Raw genomic sequence first — 25255 nt, 5'->3', positions numbered from 1 at the left:
TATTTTTTAAATAAGTGTGAAGAAAAACATGTCTAAGTTTCAAATATCGAACTAATGAAGACATAAGGTTAACAGATTACATTTGCACAATGTGTTGCTCCATACCCCCCTTGTTAAAAATTTCAAGGGTGGCCGGTTAGCTCAGTTGGTTGGAGTGTGGCGCTAATAACACCAGGGTTGCAGGTTCAATCCCTGCATGGGCCGCTGTGAGCTGCGCCCTCCTTAAAAAAAAAAAAAAAATTCTAAGTACACAAATACCACACGGATGATAATTTAAAGAAACAACAACACTGAAATCTAAACATTGGATTAGACAGTACTTTCAATCAAATGGTCAGGTTTCTTTCTTTCCTTTTTCTTTTCTTTTTTTTTTTTAAGGAAGGCGCAGCTCACGATGGCCCATGCAGGGATCGAACCGGCAACCTTGGTGTTACTAGCACCACTCTCTAACCAACTGAGCTAACTGGCCACCCCAGGGTCAGATTTCTTATAATCAAAAGGAGGGTTCCTGGGGGGAAGTGTTAAATATGCCAGCCGTGAGCACAATGGTACTTACACACTTTGATGATACTTTAGTGATTGACAAGAAAGTTAACATTGCTATTGGAATTTGATATACAGGCCAATTTTAAGGCATGGAAAGAAAACAAGATAAAAATCTGTCATCCTTTTCTAGTTCAAAATTTATTCAATAGAACAGATAATTTAAATGTCAGGGAAGGGTTTTCAAAAGCTCTCAGAAATATTGACAAATTGCACAAATAACCGTCACCTGCTAACATTTTTGTCATTTAAGATGTATTCTTACTTCATTTAAAAAAAACATTCTGAAGTCTTCACATCAGTTTCACCTGTTAAATAATAGTACTATTCAATTAAAATTCAAAGCAAATTTATATTTAGATTTCAATAGTACATGTTCATCCTTAAAGGTTATAATTTGTTTCAAATAGCACAGCCATCTGTCCTGTGATGGCTCACATAAGTTTAATTATCAGATAAATCTAAGTGGAATGTCTCCCACAAATACGCATCCTGTTGAACTGTACTAAAAACGGGAGATTTTTTTCCCCCTTCTCCCCTCCCCCCACCCCAACTCCGAGATCAAGCCGTTGTTCTCAGTCTAGTTGTGGAGGACGCAGCTCCCTGGCTCCTGTAGGACGCAGCTCCCTGGCTCCTGTTGGTGTTAGGAGCTACCCGGCTGAGCCAGCTGGTCGCTGGCCGGCCGCTCACGGCAGCTCATGGCAGCTCACGGCAGAGATTTGCTTTTGATACTTCGATCTTACAACGGCATTACACTCTTGAGTTCACTATTTTTCAGTAGTATAAATCACTAATGTTTGCCACCTTACATATTACATTCAGCTATCATTTTCCATATATTTTTTCTTCCATATCTTTATAAAGCAGTTACTACTTCTAGAATTTTCTCGTTCATGACTGCTGATCTGTTATTGCAAAGAGTATACATTTACATTTTGCCCTGTATGCAATTTTCAATATATAGAGTTGTGTAATGAATTGCAGTTACACAAAGTTATTTATTTTGGGTCAGTAACTTGAATCAAATCTTAAAAGGCAAATCTATCCAATCTGCAGATATCACACAGCTTGGAGGCAGCACTATTACCAGAGATTATATTAGGTTGGTGCAAAAGTAATTGCGGTTTAAAAGGTTAAAAATAAATGCAATAACCGCGATTACTCTTGCACCAACCTAATAGAATCAAAATGTAAAAGATCTCAGCAAATTGGGACAGTAGATTAAAAGCTACTGCATCGGGGAGTCCAGCGCAGACCTACAATTGTGCTATTGTGAGTACGTATCTGTATGGCAGCGTGCGTGTCTAGATCTGCAAGATGACTGCAGTATGTCTAGATTGAGAAAGGGGCTGAGGAGCCTACGGGAAGGAAGTCACTTAAGTGATGTGTCAAGGCACAGGGACAGTCATTAGGCTAGTTATTAGAAGAAGAGAGAAAGACTTTGAGTACAGAAGTTTCATTAGTTCATTTGTTCGTTCATTCAACAAACATTGAGCTCATACAATTTTCTAGACACTGCTAGCCACTGATCAACATTTGGAGAGCAAAACCAGACAGGAGTCCTGCCCTCGGGGAGCTTACTAGTATAGTGGAGGAAACTATGTGTTCCAATAACGTATGATGTCATTATTTGACCAAATGTACATAGGCCCTACTTTGTGCCAGGTACTTTTCTAAATACTTTACATGTAGTTCGCCCACACAACAACCATATGATGTAGGTTCGCACTGTTATCATCTCCAATCTACAGATGACGAGCCTGTGGTACACGGGACATGCTCAAGGTCACCCCTCTCAGTGAGTGGCCGAGTCCACATACTTCACTTCTATGCGGGGCTGCCTCAGGATGACAACGGAGCAGGTATAGGGTGACAGAGGTGACTTTCACAACTTTCTCTCAGGGGACCTAGTGCCACCAGTCATTCATCATTTGTTCACTCAATAAACGTTTACTAGGGGTCCTGCTGTGTGGCCGATGCACGGGTCAATGAGGACAGTGATGAACAAGACTGGCTTCGTCAATGCCTTCAGTGGAGTCTGCAGACCAGCAGGGAAGGAAGCTACTGAACAAATGATATGAAAAGGGAAGTCCAGAGAGCGATGGGAGCAGATAGCCTGTGCCCTTAGCCTGGGTCAGAGTGCGAATGCCTCCATCACTCAGATTGTCCTTTGGCTCAGGCCCCATGGGGAATCAGGCCCAGGTTCTCCTCCAACTAGGGAAAGACGGCACTATAGGACATGTATGTCAGGCATAGGGAGCACAAGGGAAATAGTTTAGGGACCATGGTAGAGCTGTAGGGAGGGCTTCCCCCCGTGACACCTACCTCTAGGGGTACAACATCAATCACATGGTAGGATCCATGGTGGGAAATCTCCCTTCACAGCAGCTTTCTGGATGTGAACTCCTCACTGTAGGGAGGCAGAGTAGGAACAGAGACCTTCAGATATATGGACAGAGCTCTTAGGAGAGCCTGCAGGAGAGATAACTTGGATGGGTGATTAGAGTTTCCACAGTAGCAGGTAAATGCAAGATCAGCAAGACACTGTACTCTTATTATTGTGATACAATTTATTTATTTATTTATTTATTTATTTATTTTTAAAAGATTTTATTGGGGAAGGGGAACAGGACTTTTTTATTGGGGAACAGTGTGTACTTCCAGGACTTTTTTCCAAGTCAAGTTGTTGTCCTTTCAATCTTAGTTGCGGAGGGCGCAGCTCAGCTCCAGGTCCAGTTGCCGTTGCTAGTTGCAGGGGGCGCAGCCTACCATCCCTTGTGGGAGTCGAACTGGCAACCTTCTGGTTGAGAGGATGTGCTCCAACCAACTGAGCCATCTGGGAGGCAGCTCAGCTCAAGGTGTGGTGTTCAATCTTAGTTGCAGGGGGCGGAGCCCACCATCCCTTGCGGGACTCGAGGAATTGAACTGGCAAACTTGTGGTTGAGAGCCCACTGGCCCATGTGGGAATCGAACCGGCAGCCTTCGGAGTTAGGAGCACGGAGCTCCAACCGCCTGAGCCACCGGGCCGGCCCACAATTTATTTTTAAAATCAATTTTATTGGGGAATATTAGGGGACAGTGTGTTTCTCCAAGGCTCATCAGCTCCAAGTCATTGTCCTTCAATCAGTTGTGGAGAGCGCAGCTCAGCTCCAAGTCCAGTCGCCGTTTTCAATCTTTAGTTGCATGGGGCGCAGCTCACCATCCCATGTGGGACTTGAACCGACAACCTTGTTGTTAAGAGTTTGCATTCTAACTAACTGAGCCATCCGGCCGCCCCTCCAGAGGGTCAGCAGCAGCTCGTTGTCTTCAGTCTAGTTTTGGAGGGCGCAGCTCACTGGCTCATGTGGGAATGGAACTGACATCCCTGCTGTTCAGAGATCACTCTTTAACCAATTGAGTCATCCAGCCGCCCCTGTGATACAATTTTTAAACAAGCTGGTGTGGCCTAGCAGGATCAACAATAAATAAAACATGGGTAAATAAAAAGTCTTGCATTCATGTTCCAACAAATAGGCTGTACTGGGTCGAATGGTGGCTCCAAAAAGATATGTCCCTGTCATAATCCCTGGAACCTGTGAATGTTACCATATTTTGTAAGAGTCTTTGCACATGTGATTAAGGATCTAAATATGGGGTCACCCTGGATTATCCCAGTGGGCTCTAAATCCAATGACAAGCATTCTTATAAGAGACACAGGAAGAGAAAAAGGAGGCAGAGATCAGACTTAACGGAGCCACAAGCCAAGAAAGAATTCCTATAGAGCCTCCTGAGTGGGTGTGGTTCTGTTGATACCTTGATTTCAGACTTCTAGCCTCCAGAACTAGGAGAGAATAATTTTCTGTTGTTTGAAGCCACGAGGTCTGTAGTTAGTAAATTGTTATGCCAGCCCTAGGAAACCAATACAGGGACTCATGGCTTGGCAACAGTGTATGTGAAATATCTGGGCCAACAGCATGATATGGCTGATAAAGAAAGCAAACACGGTCCTTGGTCACTGCAATGGAAACAGAGTTGAAAGATCAAGGAAAGTAATTGTTCTTCCGTATAGCCGCAACACTGTACACTGTTTTCAGCGCCACCTTTTAGGAGGGACATTGATGAATGGGAGCCTAGTCAGAGACAGATGACCGGGATGGTGATGGTTCTGGAAAGCCTGTCATGCAAAGGATCAGTTGACAGCATTGGAGATGCTAGGTATCTTGGAGAAGCGGTGGATGAACATGAGAGCAATTCTGAGATAAGTGAGAGGCTGTCTTGTCAAAGGAGTCATCTTGTTTTGTGTTGCTCCAAGAGGCAAAACGCAGTCCAGTAGGTGAAAGGGAAAAATGGAAAAGTTGTGTAACAATTGCCAATTATAGAAACTCAAAACATTGCAAGTATTTGAAAAGACAAAAATGTGCTGGCTTCCTATTTCCAGAGATATGGCATCTGGTCCTGTCTCTGCAGTTAATTGGTTGTGTGACTCTGTATATCTCACTTCCCCTTCTTTGTACCTCAGTTTTCTTCTATGTAAAATTAGGGTGTTTAATTGAATGCGTTTCCAAAGTTTCCTTGCTTTCATTTACTACTCATTCTATGGTTTAATCAAAATGTTAAGATGTTTTACAATTTCTTAGTACCTAGTATGTGCTAAGGTCAGTGTCTGTACTAGGTGTTTACATGCATGATCTCATATAATCCTCTCAACACTGCAGGGTAGATATGTTACCCCCATTTTACAGATTAGGTCACTGGGAGATTGACTTGCCCAAGGTCATACGACCCGTATGTGGCTGAGCTAAAACTTGAACTCAGATCCCCCTGCTTTTGACACTTTCTCCTACATCATGCTGTATGTTGAATACTATACTGACCCTGTGCCACACCTGAATTCAGCAAATCATAAAGTTCTGTGTCCAATGACTCCTTGGAAATCACTTACGAGGCGAAGATATTAACTATCTCAAACACACTGAAGATCAGAATGTTTCTGAGGATTTTTCTGAATAAAGTTTACAGACTTTCATGTAGACTTTGGCACAATATGTGCTTTCAAGTCCATAAACTTTCTTCAGAAAAATCCTCAGGGGCTCCCCACTCAGAGCCTTCCCTTCATCGTTTCGAAAGCAGTGTCTGATCTTCCTCGCTGAACAGAAAGGCAAGCTACAGGGACCGGTCAGCGGCAGCCTGGGAGCCCGGGACAGCCTAGGTTGTTGGGCTGTGGAGCATGGAGGTGTAAGCAAAAAAGAGTAGCAGTGTCCCATGGAGTTTCCACAAAAGGGGAAGACAGATGGGAAGGCAAGTTCTAGCTGTGTGGAATTTCACGCATGAGAGGCTCAGCACAGAAAGCAGGTAGGACAGGCCTGGAGGAATGTCTTGAACCAGGCTTTTTACGTGATTCCTGAGGCTCTGGGGTGGGAAGGAGCGGGTACCCGCCCTGAGAGCTCGGTACAGCCCAAGATCAGCACGTACCCAGTTCTCACACACGTATTCATCTGGATTTTTAGTCAGTTATTTGTTCTAATTTAAAAAGAAATCAGTGGGAGAAGAGGAAGAAAGCAGATGTGCTCGCTTGGGCGGCACACAATATTAAAACTGGAACGATACAGAGACGACTAGCATGGCCCCCGCGCAAATATGACACACAAATTCATGACAAGTTCCATATTTGTTACTAGACTTATCGGGTGAATCACTTCGTACCTGAAACTAATATAAGAATGAATGTCAACTGTAATTGAAAAAAATACAAAAAAGTAAACTACTATTAAGATAAAAAAAAAGAAAGGAAGCAGATATGCTATGAATGTCACAAGAAGTAATAACAACCGACAATGAGAGCAAGGGAGGTGCCAGGACGACTGTGGAAAGAAAGCTGGGGGGCAGCCAGATGGCTCGGTTGGTTAGAGCGTGAGCTCTGAACAACAGGGTTGCTGGTTCGATTCCCACATGGGCCAGTGAGCTGCGCCCTCCACAACTAGATTGAAGACAACGAGCTGCCGCTGAGCAGCCGGAGGAGTGGCCGGATGGCTCAGCTTGTTAGAGCGAGAGCTCTCAACAACAAGGTTACCGGTTCAATTCCCGTGTGGGATGGTGGGCTGTGCCCCCTGCAACTAAGATTGAAAACGACGACTGGACTTGGAGCTGAGCTGTGCCCTCCACTACTAGACTGAAGGACAACTTGGAGCTGATGGGCCCTGGAGAAACATACTGTTCCCCAATATTCCCCAATAAAATTTATTAAAAAAACAAGCCGGTAACCCCTTAAAGCCAAGCAGTGTGGAGGTGCCCAAATGTGGGCACCACTGTACTTCTTGCCGGGCACTGTACTGGATATCCATGATGACCCAGTGTCATCAAGAGGTGAGGCGATATTCTGTGCCATTTGCAGACAAGAGTGCAACAAAGTATAAAAGACTTCCACTGGCAATGATCTAGAGGAAAAGTTTTAATGCCTAAATGAGTAAATTGCAGTTATCTAGAAAATCCAATTACGTAGACATTGACAGTGCAGGATGAAAGAGATAATGCTTTAAAAACAACACGAAAGGCAGCTGTTAAGGAAATCAGCAAATGCGGGGTGGCGGGAGGGGGTGCTCAATAAATACATTTACAAATTCTGATTAAATTCAATTTCTGACCCTGCTTAGCCTCCATTCTGCTGATCTGTAGAATGAATGAGTGAACGAATAAAAATCGTCACTCCTGGGTCCCCCTTTCCTCAGAGTTGTACTATGGTTCCTGGAGCTAATGCAGTTTCAAGGTGTTGGGAGATGGACGAGGCACCTATCTCGTCCTCAGTTATTATCCACACACCTTGACACCTGAGAGGTCCATCATTCCAATCTACATGGTGTCACCTACAGCCAACTTGCCTGGCTCTTATCAAGTCGGGGCACGGAAGTCCGAGCCAAGGCTGACTAGGGTCCTGTCTGCCTAGAGGCACCCCATTGTTGATCTCCCCATTCCTGCTGTTTCCCTGAAGGTGCTGCTCAGCAGGAGAGCCTAAGTTGTTCTGCTCTTTGCATGCACTCAAAGAGCGCTTTCTCAGTTCTCCTCCAGCAGCCTGGGGGAGGGCTCTATCATCACGCAATTCCAAGACACTCTACGCTCATGACTCCCCTTTTCTCGCCTCTGCAAACCTTCTACATTCTTGTGAATGATGCACCTTTGGAACACAAAAGCCAAAAGGTTGTGCAGGTAATTTTGTGCTTTTCCAATGCTATATACTCCTTAAGGTAATGAGCTCAGGGCTGCCTATCTAAATAAGGAGGAGGTAAAGTGAAAAATGCGGAAAAACACTCCCTCCATACATTGTCATACTCGTGTCTCACTGCCGTCTGAGTTCAAAGCCGTTGAGAAATAGCTCAGGCATCAGATGTATTCATTAATTTAACACACTTGTTAAATATCCTGGATAGTCCCAGCATGGCTCTAGGCCATAAAGATAAGAGCTGTTCATTATTTGCAAAGTTGCATTTTAAAAAACTTGGGCTAGCCTGAGACCAAAGTGACCTTCCCTGAATTGTATTTAGAATCCATTTAAACAAGATGTGGTGTATGTATACACTTGCACACACACAAAATGTACTATTCCGCAGCAATGAAAAAGAATGAAATCTTACCATTTGTGACACCTTGGATGGACCTAGAGGGTATTATGCTAAGTGAAATAAGTCAGGCACAGAAAGACAAATACCATACGGTTTCACTTATATATGGAATCCAAAAAAAACAAAATGAACAAACAAAACAGAAAGAGACTCATAGACACAGAGACCAAAAGGATGGTTACCAGAAGGGAGGCTGTGGGGGGAAGGGTGAAAAAGGTGAAAGGGAATATAGTCAGTAATATTGTGATAAGTTTGCAGGTGACAGATGAATACTAGAATTAGTGGGATGATCACATTGTAAGGTATAAAAATGTCAAATCACCATATTGTACACCTGAAATGAATGTAACCAACATAATCTTATATGCCAACTATACTTAAATAAAATTTTAAATCATCAAACTTTGAAAAAAACCCATTTAGTCACAGATTTAGTGGCTGAAAAACTGAAGGCACCTCCTCCGCCCTGCCCCCAAAGAGCTTACTGCATGGAAGACTCAGGAATGGAAAAAAGAACACCAGCAGCCTGCAAGCTGGCATCTCTGAGAAAGGGCTAAAGTGGGCTGAACTAACCTCTTTCTTTCTCTTTCTCTCTCTCTCTCTCTCAACACCTTCTCCAGGCTCCCAAGTTAGTAACTTGAGTGCTTAGAGAGGATCAGAAACCCTGTTCCACGTTTCATAGAGAGTGAGGGTGCCTGTTTTATGGGTGCGGGCAGGAGCATGAAGAGTGGGAAAATTGTTCCATACGCAATGAATATTGCTTTATCCAGATCTTTGTGAGTTGTTCTTGAATTTTGAATAGGATGGAGGTGAACTTCATTTATCAATATATTATTCCTTCATTTAGCTCATTTTTAAACGCTCAAGTGTCTTTGAGAAGGCAGTATTATACAAGTGCCTTCTACTTTCATTAATCTATGCATCCATAAAAATTTATCATCTGTACCACACTAAATATATTACAGAAGTGAGTTCAAATTAGTTTCTCCACATTTTTCTTTTGTAGAAAAAATTTTTAAAAAACTTTAAGTGTGTTTTTCCAGGACCCATCAGCTCCAAGTCAAGTAGTTGTTTCAGTCTAGTCGTGGAGGGCGCAGCTCACAGTGGCCCATGTGGGGATCGAACCAGCAACCTTGTTGTTAAGAGCACTGTGCTCTAAGCAACTGAGCTAACCAGCTGCCCCCACTTTTATTTTCTTCATATGGGAAATACAAAGGGTGATGTTTATAAAGGGCTAAAACCTAGCTCCTTAAAGTTTCATCTTTATATTTAATATACTCAATTAGAACATTAAATTTGAATCTGACTCCTTAAACGCATGATGTGCCAGCTCTGGGCCTGTTTTCCCTCCGATACATTCCTCACCCTTCCCTGCTCTGCAATGTAGGGGTGAGGAGTGACGCCTTCAAACTGTTTCCCAGGCTCCCCATTTTAGCTACTTCTAGCTGGGTCCAGCCAATTGAAGACACTGGCTGGAAATCGGGGGACAGGTGGGAGAAGCCAGTTTCCACCTCAGGTTGCATCTCCAACAAGCACCGAGACTGTGACCCCAGCTGCCAGATAGGCCTGTGGTGATTCCCATTTTTGCTAAGTGACCAGGTCATAGACTCCAGGATCTCTACTTCCTCTTTGTTCCCCCAGCCTAACAGTGGTTCTGGCCTCCTACTCTTTCTAATCTCTGGTTGCTTTGCAGAGTCGTCAGTTGGCTTTTCAGCTCTGCCATCACATATGTAATGAATTCCCTGTATGAAGTTCCCTCCATTTTAAATACATGGAATGGTCTGTTTTCCAGTATGGACCTTGACTGATGCTTTTGGCTTTAAAACTATCTTCATTTAAGTCTTTCTCAGATCGTGAAAATGAACTCCATCAAGTGAGTGGGGAGGAGAGTGTGATTCATAGACTTACCAGTGTCGAGAACCTAGCTATTATTTCCTAATGTATATTCTATGGAAAACTGGTACCCAATGATTTGTTGTTAGATGGGCTGTACAAAATGGGTTCTGTGGTCCAGTGTTTGCAGCATAATGGGTTAAACAAAATCAAACGGCTTTACTATTATATCTCTGAGACTTGAATGTTCTAGTATGTATTGTAACTTTTCAAACAGGAGAAAATCAAACACAGAACTTCCCGAAGTTATGTAATCAGGGAACCCACTTTTTCAAGAAAACCAAATGACGCTTCCCAGGGCTCTACTTTGATACAGCCCAGTTTGGGAAATGCTGAATGTCATGACAACCAGATTTTGGTAGCAGTGGGGTAAATCGTTTGAGACGAGTGCTGGCAGTATCTCCATGTTCTTACTTTGAGTACGTACTTCAGATACCAGTGGTAGGTGACTAGCCCTGATGCCTCATAAATCGGAGGTTGCTGGCTTGTATTCTCACTCAGATGGCAGGAAGCAGGGGTAGGCTAACACTTGCCTGCGACACCAGTACTAGTACTTGAGGGAAGCCCAGTTTAGGGACAAAAGGGAGAACCTGGGCCTGGAGCATTCTGAACCCACCCACCTCAACACTTGACTGTTGGCATGACTCCTGTTCATGGTTTGATTTGGAGTAGGACTGACGGCCTACTGATGGCCCCCAGGAAAATGACTGCAGTAAAGTTTGTTTTTTAATCGTTCTAGAATCTGGTAGGACATGCTTTTGGAGTCCCAAACAGCATTGTGGTGTAGTGGGAAACCCGTGTGTCAGACCCAGGTTCAGTCCTGTGGAACTGGGGGCAACATCACTCACCTATCCGAGGCAGCTTCTTCATCTGTAAGAATCTAAAGTTTCATGATCTCTATAGAGGGCTGTTGTGAAGATGAAATGAGGTATGTAAAAACATTCCGAAAAGCACTATGCAGATGCAGATACCGTATTTTCCCGAAAATAAGACCTAGCCGGACCATCAGCTCTAATGCGTCTTTTGGAGCAAAAATTAATATAAGACCCCGTCTTACATTATATTAATTATATTATATCATATCATATTAGAGCTGGTCTTATAGTAAAATAAGACCGGGTCTTATATTAATTTTTGCTCCAAAAGACGTATTAGAGCTGATGGTCCGGCTAGGTCTTATTTTCGGGGAAACACGGTATTAGGTAATAAGTTATATTTTAGTCTTCTACAGTAAATTCAATTTAACGTTCTCTCCCATTATTACTTCTATGCGTCATTGTTTTAACTTTTTAATTTTTCAAATTAACCTTTAAAATAATTTTAGACTTACGTTGCGAAAATAGTAAAGAATTCCCATATACTTTCCATTGATTCTCCAAAATATAACATATAATCCAAGCATAAAACTCAGGAAATTAACATTGCTATAACTTATATAATTGTATATAATATATATGCCATAGTCATACTTCAAGAAATCTCACTAATGTCCAATTTCTGGTGTACCATCCAACTGAGGATCATGTCGTCTGTTTCTGGGCTTTCCTTAGTCGTGGCCTTTTATGATCTTGATAATTTTGACAACTGAAAGCCAGTTATTGTGCAGAATACCCCTCGACTTGGGTGTGTCTAATGCTCTCTCGTGGTTAACATTAGTATTTTGTATTTGTAGGGATACTGTATGGTTATTCAGGCCATCGGGATCATACAATGATTGGTTAAGGGCACGCATTCTAGTCAGAAAACCTGGGTTCCAAATGTGGCTTTACTGAACTGTGACCTTGGTTTGTGATTTGGTTTACCTGTCAAAAGGAGAAATGTTAATACCTATTTCATAGGGTTGCTGAATTATCAGAGTGAAAACATGTAACGTTACTACCACAGTGCCTTGGCACATAGCAAGTGCTGTATACAGGTTAGCTAGCATGAGTTGGGATTTTAGTGGCTTTACTGGAAGGAAATATGCTCTTGCAAATAGATGAAGAGACCAAAGAAACAGCAGGCATTGTAGCCATGGGCGTCCTTTGTCCCTCCCCACCCAAAGAGACAGCGCCAGCAAGAATTCTGGCCCACCAAGACAGAGGTGGGTGCACTGTTTCTTTCAGCCAGAGGCCTGCTCCTAGCACTTGCTCCTAAGGTCCACGAGATGATGGCTTGCTTGATCCACAGGGCAACATTTCTTCAACACAAAGGGTCCACATACTAGGAACTGAGCCCACGTTCCCTTGCCCCATTGGTTGCTTGGGAAAAAAATGTGTCAAATTAATAAAAAAAAAAAAGTCGTGAAATGATTAAGTCCCTTCTTTTCTGACAACTATTCCCAGAACTCGGCCCTTCAAGCTTCATTAGTATGCATCCCGCACTTCAGCTCTGGACACATTCACTGAATAACCATAGTGATAACCTCAGCCCCTAACCTTTGCATGTGCTTCTTGTTGAAGAGGCCAAACCACTCAAGACCCTCACAATACTTACTTTATTGGCCAATCCTGGGCAGGCTCAGCCGTGAGGAAGCTCCTCACAAGGCTGGCTGGGGGAAGGGAAGGAAGGCTGAACAGACTAACTCCAAGAAGGTAGAAAGAATCTAAGACACAGCTTGGAAGATTTGGTAAATGACAACTATTCATTTAAAAAGTCAAAGCAGTACAAAAATCCCTAATACAAAAAAAAAACGCTTTCACCTGATTAAGCAAATGACAGTCTACAAAGCAATTTTGATCCTTTACCTCATCTGACCACCCCTCACTCCCCAGACACCATTTCACAGGTGAGAGGAAAGGACTGAGAGGGAAATGACTCTGTGACAAAGCTGAAACTTGAACGCAGGTCTCACCTCCAAAAATGGCACATTTCCCATTTAACAACAACAACAGGCCACAAAACCAGAGACTGAAGTGTAAAAATGTAATGCATCCAGCTACAGTGGAGAAACTTCAGTTTCTCAGCAGTCAAGGAGAGCAGGGTTTTCCCAAAGGGACTTTCACAGGGCCCTGGATGCAGGCCGAGCAATGTCAGAGAAGCGAGGAGGGGAAGAGAAAGACAGGGGGGTAAGAGAAAAAGAAAGGGAGAGAGAGGTGCACACACACATTTTGGACCAAGTTTCGAGCTTCTGTAAAATCCCTGCATCTCTGGCTACTTAAGAGTCAAATGATTTCAATGGGATGGAGACACAGACCATACATCACGCCACGTGCAATGCATGGGCAGCAGCAAGCACACCGCAAGGCAGAGTCGACTTTCAATATGTATTTGCTGATCTGGCTGGACGTGTATCGATGCAGTAACAAGATGTCACAGTCTTATGCAGAACTCCTGCCAATACCATAACCTCCCCAAATTAGGTACTGTCCTAAAATGCCAGTTGAACGCATATAGAAATTATCCATCTTCTGCGATCTGTACAGGCAAAGAGGAAATTAGAAACTTATTTCCCATCACCAAACTGCTTCCGTATCGTTTTTATGTCCAACTAAGACCGTTCCAAAAAAAGAGGCTAAAATAGCAATCATATCATACCAAAGTTTATTGATTACATCAAACAAAATTTTCTGTGATGAAAAAGGCAAGTTGCATTCATAAAAGATGGCATTCACATTCATCATAGAAAGCAACAACGTAGATGTAAAAAATTGCTCTAGTGAAAAATGCAATACTGCAGTCCCATTTTGCAAGCTGAAAAATGATTTTGTCAATACTTGCATAAAATCTGCACGTTTGTATACTGCATGTTATTAAAAAATTCTATCAGTATATTATTGTGAATTTTGCAAATTTAGGCTTATTTTTACTGTTGCTGGTGTTAATGTGACAGGTATGGAATTTATGTTTTCAGTTTAGTAGGTAACATCCTCAAACAATGGACAACAGTTGTAAAATGACAAGGACATTCTGTAGTTCAAAATTATTCAAATGATGGATATATAACCCTATCCTTACATTTCCCCCTTTCTCTGCCACAAAATAAGGTGGTTACAGTGCTAGGCATACTGGATGGCTTACTTCAAGTTATTCCACCTATTAACCCCCGGCTAGCCATTTTTTAAGTTCGTTTATAAAATATCTCTTTCAAGTGATTTTGAACTGCAGTGTAATGTGTAGCTGAGACATGACTCTAAATCCCCCTTACTCATCTTCCTGGCTGCAAGGATTTTGTATTTCCACTACCATGGATATTCTGATTATGTCAAATCTCCAATGGTTCTGCCTTAAACAAGGCTCTTTATCTATTGCAGCTCTCTCATTGTATTCACAGTCCCCATAGTTCTTATGTAAAACAACAATAACAATACATCAACAAGTATAAAAACCCGAACATGAACAAGAACAACAAAACATTAAAAGCTTTCCTGGGTCTGATTGTTTAGCTCTTTGGAATAGGCAAAGAATATGTAGACTTTGTTTTCAGCAGACTGCCTCGGATACAGGCTACCAGAACACAGCACTCTTAGGTAAGGTGTGAATAACCTAACAAAATATTCAAAAATAATACTGATAGATGAAAACAAAGTGAATCATGAAAATGGGTCAGGAATGATGGAATGGTTTCTGATAACTGAAATTATGTCCTTTCTAGAATTTAAGAAAAACTACATCTTAACATTCACACAAAATATATATGGAAGAATCAAATGTGCCATATGGACTATATAAATACATTGGTATAGATTGAATCCAATACTTTCCCAAATCAAGGTACAATATAAACACTACTAAGAGTACAGGCATGCCAGAAAGACAACCAAAAATGGAAACTGGTATGAAAACACTTTTAAAAGACCATTTCAACCTAGGAGTCAAATGTAGTCATTTATATATATATATATATGTATATATAAAAAAAGTGTTAAATTTTAACATGTAATAAAGACATTTCACATTTATTTTTATGTTTTACGTGAACTCGTTAGGAGGCTAAAACCTCCTTCTGGCCCAGTAAGATCAGGACTTAATGAAGGTGACTCTCATAGTTTAGAGTCAGCTCATCACGCAGCCAAGTTTGTTGAGAAACAACATTCACGCTCAGAGTCAGGGCTCTGCAGGCTGAAACGTCTCGGGTGAATCCTTCCTTCCCAAATTGGAAAGTTAAAAAAAAAAAGTGCTGCATATATGAACCAATGTAGCCTCTTCTCTTCTCTTTCAAACAAAAACCATTCAGTTTGAAATAAGCTATTCCTCTCTACAAAAAATTATAAAAGACGGATGTTCAGAATGACCTTTACTTTTATGTAACTATGGTTTTGCCCACCTTACCTCAGATCCCAGTAAAATTACTTTGAGGCGCGACTAAAGCGATTGCCAATGCTTCATTTTCAAATCTAGTAGCCATAAACCCATTAATTCAGAAGAACAAAAGTATTTTTTTTTTTGGGGGGGATTCTCACAAAAATACCCTGAATTAACATTCTTTCCACATTAAGTGCTCAAGGAATTTTTTTGGCAAGGATATTTTATCAAGGGAAAATTAGCACGTGGGTGAACAGAAAGGATTAACTATTCTATCTGATGCATTGATATCATTTAGTCTTCTTGTATTTTCAAGTATTCTTTTCATATGTTTGAAAAAATAATTTAAGATTACCATTCAGCAGGAACAAGAAATGTGATCCAAACAGCCTATTTGTTCCGCCAGGCAAAAAAAGAGATATTAGCGAAATCTATCCATTCCCATTGCATGACTTCTATTTTACACTATTGTATTTAAATCCATTCACAGAGTTCATGGGTTAAAAGAGCACCCATTTGGTAGTTTTATTATTCTATCTAAAGCCAGAAATTCTAAATATTCTTACTTTCAACTTTCATATAAACTCATAACTTTGAGCTTTGGCCATAACGGCTACTTAAAATAACTGTAAATGCTTAAGAGAGTCATTTGGTATGTCAACAGACATTTATTCTGAACCCTACTAGACAGAAGAGTGGTTTAGTTGGTTGCATATTGAGTATCCTGAGATGATAGCTTATTGTAGTTGTTTCTTCATGTTTTCTTTTTTAGCTGTCACCACTGTCAACATGCTTGTAGGACAACAATGTAGGCAGTTCAAAGGTTGGACTCTGAAAAATTTAAAGTGTACAGAGTTAAAAGGTTTACCTTAATAATAATCATGTGAAACCATCCGTTTAGCATTTTCAAAAATCAATCAAGTAGTAAGTCAATCAAGTAGTAAGTTTTGTTATGAGAGTAAAGCAACCGTCTTAACCAAGTGCCAAGTTTTATTCACATGCAGGGAAAAAGAAAGTGACACAAGAACCAGTTTTTAATCCTTTTGTAATTTGTCAGCTGAATAGATTCAGACTTGCTTTTTGCTTTTGGATTGCTCCAGGGTTCTCCTAATAGTTGTAACCATGAGGACCATCCACCACAGCAGAGGCGTACCTCACCAAGAGTCTCACCTTAAGTCTGTGAGCTCCTTGAAAACGGGGACATTTTCTTTACCTTTCTATCGCCAGCACATAGCAAATGCTCAGGACACGCTGAATGAAATCAATCAATGACTGTTTTTCTGGGTGTATTAATTTTGACAAAGTCCAAAGATATATTCAGTTTGGAAAGACTGCTGTGAAGGTATTTTTCCTTAACTGAAAGAAACAGGTTTCCTCCCTATCATATAGAAGTTAATATTCTTTTTGGTGGATCATACATCATGTATCTACAAGTCAACCGACTCTTCGGTTTTTCTTCTTCATTGTCTTTTTGGAAAAGAAACCACAGAAATTTCCCTAAGAAACCTGTCCATTCTTTTCTGTCCTCTAAACATTATCAGATGCTACGATCGGGATGGGGCACATCAGGACAACTGATCCCTGAGTGGCAATCAGGCATGTTGAAAAGTACAAGTCCTATGTCGAGGGCGGGAGCCTTATTCCGATTCGCCATTCTAAAATCCAACCTTTTGACACCTGAATGCTGGAAGGCTTTCAAAGGGTGTATCATTTCCTTCCCATTTTCGTGCACCTTCCTTTCCATGGTTGGACAAGAAGTCCTCTCGAGTGCCTTCCATTCCTTTTTACGTTCCATGATCTCCTATTAGTTTTTCAGATAGCAGGGTCATGGTGACTCTAATCAAAATAAGACTGCCATTCACATCGAGAACTTCTAAAACGTGTCATGCTGTTCCCTTATCAACACCAAGGGACAAACTCAGTGGGGCTAAACTAACTGCCAAATATTTTCCTTGGAGGAGAAATACTGCCACATGAAAATACATTACTGGAAGAAATAACTACATTTGAAATAAAATAAATGTACAAAATTACTTTGAGGGGCAACTAAGGCAATTGCCAATGTTTCATTTTCGAATCTAGTAGCCATAAACCCATTAATTTTGGGTTTATGGCTACTTCCTCTGTTCATTTTCAATACAACTTCCTCTGTTCTGTTAGGTATCGTAGGAGTTAAGCCCTGGAGAGGCCAAAAGCAGCAGCAGTGTCTGCTACCCAGCCTAGTACCCCAAACCACAGACCAAGTGAAGAAAGCAATCCAGGGGGATACAAAATTACCTGGAAACAGTATAGCACCGCACAGCCGAAGACAAGGCTATCTGGGACAAAAGGGTCAAAGACTTTGAAGGCTACTGAGAAGCAGACTCATTACCGAGGGAAAATATAAGCAGGTGAGTTGCTCCAAATGGGGGCGGGGGGTGGGGGAGATGCTGACTGAGGCCAAAATGAGTTGGCTTCCAAAAGAACACTGCAGATGTCGACTGCGATGAACTGCAGGAGATGGAGGAACCAACAGAATCAATCCATTAGTTCGATATGTATTCTTTGCGGGAGGGCGGGCAAGCTGATAGCTGACGAAAAAGTGGGCCTATCAGGTGGACACAATTGTTAGTTTCAAAGTGAATGGACCTGCAATTTCTTTCACAACAATCATTAATTTTTACGTGAGCATGAAAGACAGCCCAGCCCTAAGCTGGTTCGAGTTGTTTCCAAGAGGGAAAGCTTGGAACCCTCATTCACGAATGACTCTATAAATTCCCATGGATGGAGAAAAGACCTATGAAGGTCTGAGGTGACAGAGGCCACTGCAGTGGGAAACAGAAAACACATGGAGGAGTCATTCTGAGTTCGAGAGTCCTCCCCCAGCATATCAATGCCTCCCAAATATTTTGGGGGGTAAATGACAGAACATGGAACAAAACGAATTTACTCATTTCTGGAAAAATTAATTATGAAGCAGTGTATATCATTAGCCTAACATCCCCCTGAATGGCTAGGAAAGATTTTACCTCTGAAAGTCGAAACATTTAGCTTGAATAAAACTTGACATTAAAAACTGATTACAGTAGACTGGATCATTAATACATTTTTGGGAATCACACATTTACAACAACATTAAGTATATATCTGCAAACACACAAGACACAGCACATGGAGATACAAACACACTGAATTATTTTCACATAATTCCCAAAAGAACATGCAATGCTAAACTGACTTGATATTATACAGATGCAATTTTGGAATATTTGCTTTCAATTTTCCAAATCACGTTTTAAAATCCGAATTGTATTTCCTGATCAGTATTAAGGAGCATTTTCACATGACAGCACTGCCGTCACTACTTGCTCCTTACAAATTAAATATATTGCGTTACACGCTTTAGCTCTGGAAAATGCCTAAAATTTTATTTGGGGGCTTAGCAAATTTAAAATGTGTATTTCCCCATATTCCAAGTAATGCATCTTTATACTTTTGCGAAGAATAGTGTAAAGTTCACCACACCAACAGCAGAGAAAATTTAGAGAGTGATATTTTCATTTTTTTTCTTTATAATGCTGTTAATCCGTTTCTTTAAAGCCAGCCCGCTTCACGCTAGGTACCTGTTACAATATATTAGATTCGTCTGAGAATGTTCGTAAAAGAAGAGGTCTGACTGAAGGTCTGGTGGATAATGAGTCAGATGCCTTTTTACAGCTCAGATTTCTCTGTAATAGTGAGGTAAAGATACTTAAAGAATTTGAAGATTGGTTAACCTACCTGGTGATAAAAATATAGAAGAAAAAAAACATTTCCTATATACTACTCTTGTGGCCAAAGTACAAAGGAGTGCACGATAGCAAATGCATAACATTTAAATGAATACATTTCAAGACCTAAGAAAGTCTCCAACTGGAACTGAACTGTTTTCATGGTAGAAATATACAGACAGTAGTAGTATGTGGCAAACTTGGGTTATTGAAATGACACTGGTAGATTATGTGGTGGATGAGTCAATATGGTCTGATTACTTAGTAAACCTTACCCTCCTTTTGGTGAACACCTCTGAGAGTTGTGCCAATGCTGTCAGTGTATCGAACGAAGAGAAATTTGTGCAAAACATTCCTGTCTTGGTGAACAGATTAGTTCTAACCTGCCGTGGTTTCTACTGCATACTAGGAATCAATGGGACCAGAGACTTATTGTTCAAGTTTTTGTAAATCACTTCCTCTTCAGTGTGACAGTTTGAGAAGGTGAACAAATGATTAAAGGAAAATGACAAAATACTCTTAAGTATCAATGGAAGATAACAAAAATGATGCATGAGCAGTAATTTTTCATAAAGAATCAGAAAATGGCGTCAAGCAAATGAGAATGCAAGCAAGTTGGTACATTAAGAAAGGAAATCACCTTATTCACTCCAAGAGAAACTGTGATTGCTGGAAGTTTGAGAAAGCATGAAGACAGTAGATGTTCCTGAGGAAGGGAGGCGTTTCGTTACCTTGTTCACAATTGCACAAAAGGTGGAAAATTGCAGTAGGAAAAAGAGAAATGCAGAAACCGAAAAAAAAAAAAGTAAATACTCTCTGAAATGCAAGACATTTAAAAAGAAACCTTGAGAATTTGAAGTCGAAATGACATGTTAGTTTTGAAGATGTTACTTTCACAAGTAAAAGTAGAGTTAGAGTTAGGAACAGTCTATTGTATGTGCAAACTACTATTTCTCTGTATATCACTTTAAAATTATTTTCTTAATGGGAAAATGGACTATTTTGAATAGTTTTAAAACATGCTTCTCATTGAAATAAGGCTTATCTCTAATCATTAATTCATTCAGCTACATTGTTCAAAATCCATGGGGTCAGAGAGCTATGTCCAGGCTCCATCACCAATCCATCTTGAAGTGAGTAATCTCCCCTATTCAACTGCACAGATACAATATGAAGGAAACTGACAGCCCTTAGGCAGCTGCAGGTTAAAAACCTAATCAAAACTAACACAAATGGAAAATATATCGTGAAATCACACTTTAGTCCCATTTATCTCTAGGCCAATGCTTAACTTCCTTTATTCTAACATAATTTGATGGGTTTCCTTTTCCTACAGAGACCTCCTTAAAAGGGTAGGCTAAAGAGCTATGAATTTTTCCTTTAAAACACCCAGAAAAAGTAAGCATTGATAGCTTAAAGTTCAATCAGAAAACCTAAAAGGCTACTTTTTCCTCTTCTTATTCTGTGCCTGAAGCTATAAGCTAATTTACAGACTTGGTTCTTGCAGTGCCCAAGCAAAGCACAAGGTGAGTGGTTAACTATGGGGATGAGATTAACAATTCGGCTAATTACCCATATCTGCTACTTAGTGACTAAGGAAAACAGGCTTAAGAAAAGAAACCAGTTAAAGTAACATTTGTGTCCAGCAGAGTCGAATGAACAGTTAAAATTTAAAGGCAAATACTTTGATTTATTTATATATTTTAACATAAGTATGCTAAAATTTTATAAAATATTTTACCTTCAAGTAGGTGACATGCAAATTACAAATATATAAAGCTAAATAAAAATTTAATTTCTGAAAATTTTTTTAATAATTGCTCTGTCTTCTATTTTGTGGGCCAAAACTTGACAAGATTAACATGATAGCAAGGCCCCACCCCGTGTTTAATATAGTTAAGATTGTAGAAGCACATTTTGGTGTGCTCAAAACCTTGTACCCAACCGTCAGAGAGATAAAAGTATTTCTATGCAGCATAAATTTTAGGGGCTTACAGATTAGGTTACTTTATAGAGGAAAAAAAAAGGAAATATGCAAGTACAGAAGGCAGTAGAGAGCATGGAAAAAGCATCTAAAGCAATCAAAAATTGATACAGCTAGCAACTGGTGGGGGAGACAGGTAAGAAGGACGGAGATAATGAGCTAAAACAGTATGAAATTTCCACATTCCTTTGCGCTCATCTATAGAGCTTTGACACTGGCTCCGTTGGCAGTCGGTCAAAGAGGCCAATGCATAAAGGTCCATCTCAACAGCCACAACGTTAAGATTCAACTTTATTTTGGTCTAACCCAGTTCACAGGGCTATTATCCTCAGAACCCATGGTTGTCATATGACACTGTCAGCATTGCAATAGTAATCATAATTGTCATTGTTATTATAAGGATAAACTGTATTTTCCAAAATTTCCAATGCTTTCTCTGGGAAGTTTGCTCAGACAGCTGACATTCTTCCTTTTCCTGTCTTCCACTCTGAATGAGCTTCCTATATAATGGCATATTTCTCCTGGTTTGTGCAAACATCCCATGCTAGGCATTGCCAGGTTGCTGGGTCCATTCCCTTTAGATTATAGTGCTCCCATGTCTAGCAGGCAAAGTCAACCTTCCTTTTGATTGAGGTGGTTTACATGGGAAAACTTACATTAAAGATACGGGGAACATTCCTCCACCGGAAATGGGAAGTGGTATGTATACCACTTAGCCAGAAAGTCCAGGTACATTTCACTCATTGAGAGATAGCCAAATAACTGTGCTTAGAGAACACAACTTTTTGAAACACCAAAAATCCTAAACTTGAAATTTCCTGTGAAGTGTTATCCTGCTACTCTACTGTTCAGGGCTCAGTGGCAGTTTCATCATATACGATTAGCAGTATGGTGGTGCGGCTTTGTCAATTTATAAGCTACAGAAAAGCCCTATGATCCTTTACGATGAGATTTTAGCTCAAAAATGAAGCACACTGCTGAAAATATAGCTAAGGAATATGTAGCATAACTACACCCTTGAGTTAAATGACCGAGGGAACCTATTTTTGAAGATAGCAGAATCCTTTATAATGCTACTGAACTCGGCTGAGATGGAGGCCACCATACCAGCCTTTTCCCTGGAGGCTTTAGGAAGTAGTGACTGGGGCCTTGAAATACCTCCGTTGTATGATAAGGAGTTGTATGATAAGGAGCCGTATCACTGTGTCTACTATTCTGATTGATACCTGCTAACAGGAGTGTTCCCTCTGAATCCCCCTCTGTAACCTAACTAGAGTGAAGACTCCTTGTGAGCTGGGGCCCCATCTGATTCTTCCCTGAATTACCAACACCTCGTACAGGAGCTACTACATTGGTGCAAAAGGAACTGCGGTTTTTGCAATTGATTTTAACCTTTCAAACTGCAATTCCTTTTGCACCAACCTAAGAACTTACAGTGGACCCTGAGGGAATGTGTTGAATTGAATGGAATTCACCCGAAGGCTGCTTCTGTAATTGTGAAATGTAAATTGTTTAGCATCTTTTTCAAATGCCACAGAGACATCTTCACTACTCACTGCTAAGTTCCTTCTCAAAGCAGTTGCCAAGACCCATATGAGGATATAGCACTGGAGCTTACTCTTGGCCGTGTATATTAAGTATCCAAGATACTTACTGGTGGAAGTCAAGGGATCTTCTACTTTTAGGTAGGGATATACCTTTTATCCCATACCTTTATCCCTCTCAACCTGGTCAGGTATGAGGTCAACCCAGTGTAAAATAATCTTTCGCCTCACTTTAAAACAAGGCTAATGCCTTAACAAGGGATACTGAACAAAGCAGGAAGTCACCCGGATGTCAGACTGTTGGTCATTAAGATATTCCTTCTCCTTTACCTTAGAAGTGGACTCCGCCTCTCTGATATAGCCACATAGGGCCTTATGGAAATGGACGTGACTCATCAGAATAGCTGTGGCTGCCATGTTTTAGGTGGCCTTTATGCATTCATTGGTACTACTTTGCTCTTGCATTTCCTCACAAGGAAAAAAAAGTGGCAGCACTGCTGAGTGGCCACAATGTTTTGTCTCATCTGCAACTCTCAAAATCCCATGGAGTCTGAAAAACCATTCAGCCTTTCAGACACTGGATATAAAGAGAGATGTTCATCATTAGGCGGTTCAACATGTTCATTGGTTCATTGCGGGCAGGAATAAATGAATGAATGATTGAATGAATGAAGGTGATGATGGAAATTCCCCTGGTTGTTCTAGCATATCAGCATGCCAAGCTACTAGAATTGCTCCTATCATGTGCACAACCCATGGCAAACAAATTTCATGCTGAATCCCTGGCAACATTCTATGGCTACTATGTAAAAAGGGCTGCAGGCTCAGAACTCTATGCTTTCAACAGAGGTTAGGAATCTGCTGTTTGCAGGGAAAGAAAATGTCCTAAGTCTTTATCTATGACTGCTTCATGGCATCCCTCCATTTAGTTTAGATAAAAACATTTAAAATATTTACTGGCCATTTGATTTATATAAAAGTCACTTCCAGCCAGTATCTAATTTTTTTAAAAAAAATAAAGGGCCTAAAGAAGAGGATAAGATAATATGTTTGAAGGTTTTGATTTCTGAGATTTTTGTATCATATCATCTTGAGAACATGAAGCTGGGTGTGAGCCATTATTTAGTATGAGCTCCATTACCCCAACTAAGAAAAACATTTAGGAGCACCCCAACGTGTACTTCCAAATAGGGACAATGGAAGAGCACCTCCGAGATCCTTCCCAGACAAATTCTTTATTATAACGAGGCACCAAACCACTTCTTACTGTGATTTTTTAAATTTATTTCGCTTCATGCAAATTGCCACTTGAGCCCTTCTGGGAGGAACCGGTTTTACTGATCTGTTTCACTCCTGTTTAACTGATAATAAGGTATAATCAGACAAGAGAATGTCACTTTACCATCCGAAGACTAAACCCCAGGGTAGAGGTAGTTGGGGGTCTACTGGGAGGATTGAAGAGTAGACTAAGGCAGTCTCAGCTAGGTTAAGGTTATTGGGTGCAGTTCCAGCTGTAAGGCATTCAGAAGCAGGGAGTTAAGGCCAGTTCTGACCACCTAACTGTACACTGACTAGCCTTGTATGCCAAGTATCAATGCAGCTGACGCCACCGATAATCTGCTGCTTTTGATTGGGGCTGATACTGACTTGTATCAATGAAGCCACTCTTCAGACATCTAATTACTGAAGATATTCCCGCCATAATCATTTTAGTTCCCTATGACTGTAAGATGACACCCACTGGATTCTATCAATTCGATAGGTCTCCCCAAAATCAGATAAACCAGTTTTGTGCCTAAACTGGTGGGCAAATTTGATCAAATAGATCAGGTAGATATAGCTTACATTATCATTTCCTGAAAATATTGCCTTAGAGGGGTTACAAGATCTACTTGGTGCCAAGATGACAGAAACAGGGCTTTCTTTGGCAAAATGAGCTAGTGTTGGCAGGAAGACTATGACATATTTAATTAACCTGTTGGTCAAAATTTGCGGGAAGCTTTTTTTCCCCCAGGCTAATCTACCCCTTTCAATTTAAAGGCTTTTTAAGAAATGTTCAAAAGATATCAGACAATGCAGGGCCAAGCAATTAGGCTGACAGAGGGTAATAACTTCTCGTTCCAGCAAAAAAATTTACAATTTAAGCAGCAAAAATAAAAACACACTTATAAAACAATTCTGAATTTTTACAAGTGTGTTCAGGAGGGTGAGGATGCAGAAACCACATCCAGACAATTTTCTTTGGTTCAATGATACTGCTGGACAGACAGGGCTAGAAGCAACACAGAGATTAAGCAGCACTATAATTAAAGGAAGGGGAAAGGTTTGAAAGAGGAAAATTGGGATTACCAACTGAAAAAAATATGCAAACAACCCATAGAGAAATGTCTAAGGTTAAAGCTGGAATGTTGGTGTGGAGTGTAAATTCCTGATGTGAAAATTCTAGGCTAAAGAAAAACACCATTTTTTCCATTTAAAATTCCATATGGAGCATATGAGATACTCCATATGGACTGCTAAAGGTCACATAGAACACTATTAAGGAATCTACTTACCACCTGCATTGGATAACGAAGTTTTTACTATACTTTTTATGCAGAAGAGGAAATTAAGTGATGAACCTGTAAGGAGGGGTTTAACATGCTGTAACTAATGCAATTCTCTCAAGAAGGTTTTTAGTTCACGGCAGATATTGAAGCCCCTTCCAAAAATCAGATTGCAGTATA

General features: G+C 40.7%; 1 protein-coding gene and 2 non-coding genes across 8 annotated transcripts in view; 1 reads left to right on the top strand and 2 right to left on the bottom strand.

The window, feature by feature from the left end:
• Positions 1–395: 395 nt before the first annotated feature.
• Positions 396–469, bottom strand: TRNAT-AGU (transfer RNA threonine (anticodon AGU)). Its single transcript has one exon. It is a non-coding gene; the product is annotated as a tRNA-Thr (tRNA).
• Positions 470–6086: 5617 nt separating this feature from the next.
• LOC117030317 (U6 spliceosomal RNA) lies at positions 6087–6195 on the top strand. The gene has a single exon (XR_004424365.1). It is a non-coding gene; the product is annotated as a U6 spliceosomal RNA (small nuclear RNA).
• Positions 6196–14857: 8662 nt separating this feature from the next.
• The window catches only part of ATP11C (ATPase phospholipid transporting 11C), a 159330-nt gene continuing 148932 nt past the window's right edge, over positions 14858–25255 (bottom strand). For 2 of the 6 annotated variants that reach the window (XM_033109351.1, XM_033109342.1), the window contains exons 30-31: positions 18855–18959; positions 14859–16083 (exon numbers count right to left, since the gene is read on the bottom strand). In XM_033109351.1, the coding sequence (XP_032965242.1) occupies positions 18858–18959 (102 nt within the window). In that variant the 3' untranslated portion in view covers positions 14859–16083; positions 18855–18857. Of the gene's footprint in view, positions 16084–18854; positions 18960–19641; positions 19733–22238; positions 25151–25255 lie in introns of those variants that run through there. The other 4 variants (XM_033109360.1, XM_033109334.1, XM_033109368.1 and 1 more) reach the window with 4 other exon arrangements.

The sequence above is a fragment of the Rhinolophus ferrumequinum genome, chromosome X (genome assembly GCF_004115265.2).
Source record: "Rhinolophus ferrumequinum isolate MPI-CBG mRhiFer1 chromosome X, mRhiFer1_v1.p, whole genome shotgun sequence".
Taxonomy (NCBI): domain Eukaryota; kingdom Metazoa; phylum Chordata; class Mammalia; order Chiroptera; family Rhinolophidae; genus Rhinolophus; species Rhinolophus ferrumequinum.
Note: the sequence above shows the minus strand (reverse complement) of the source record. Positions and strands in the feature narration are given on the sequence as shown.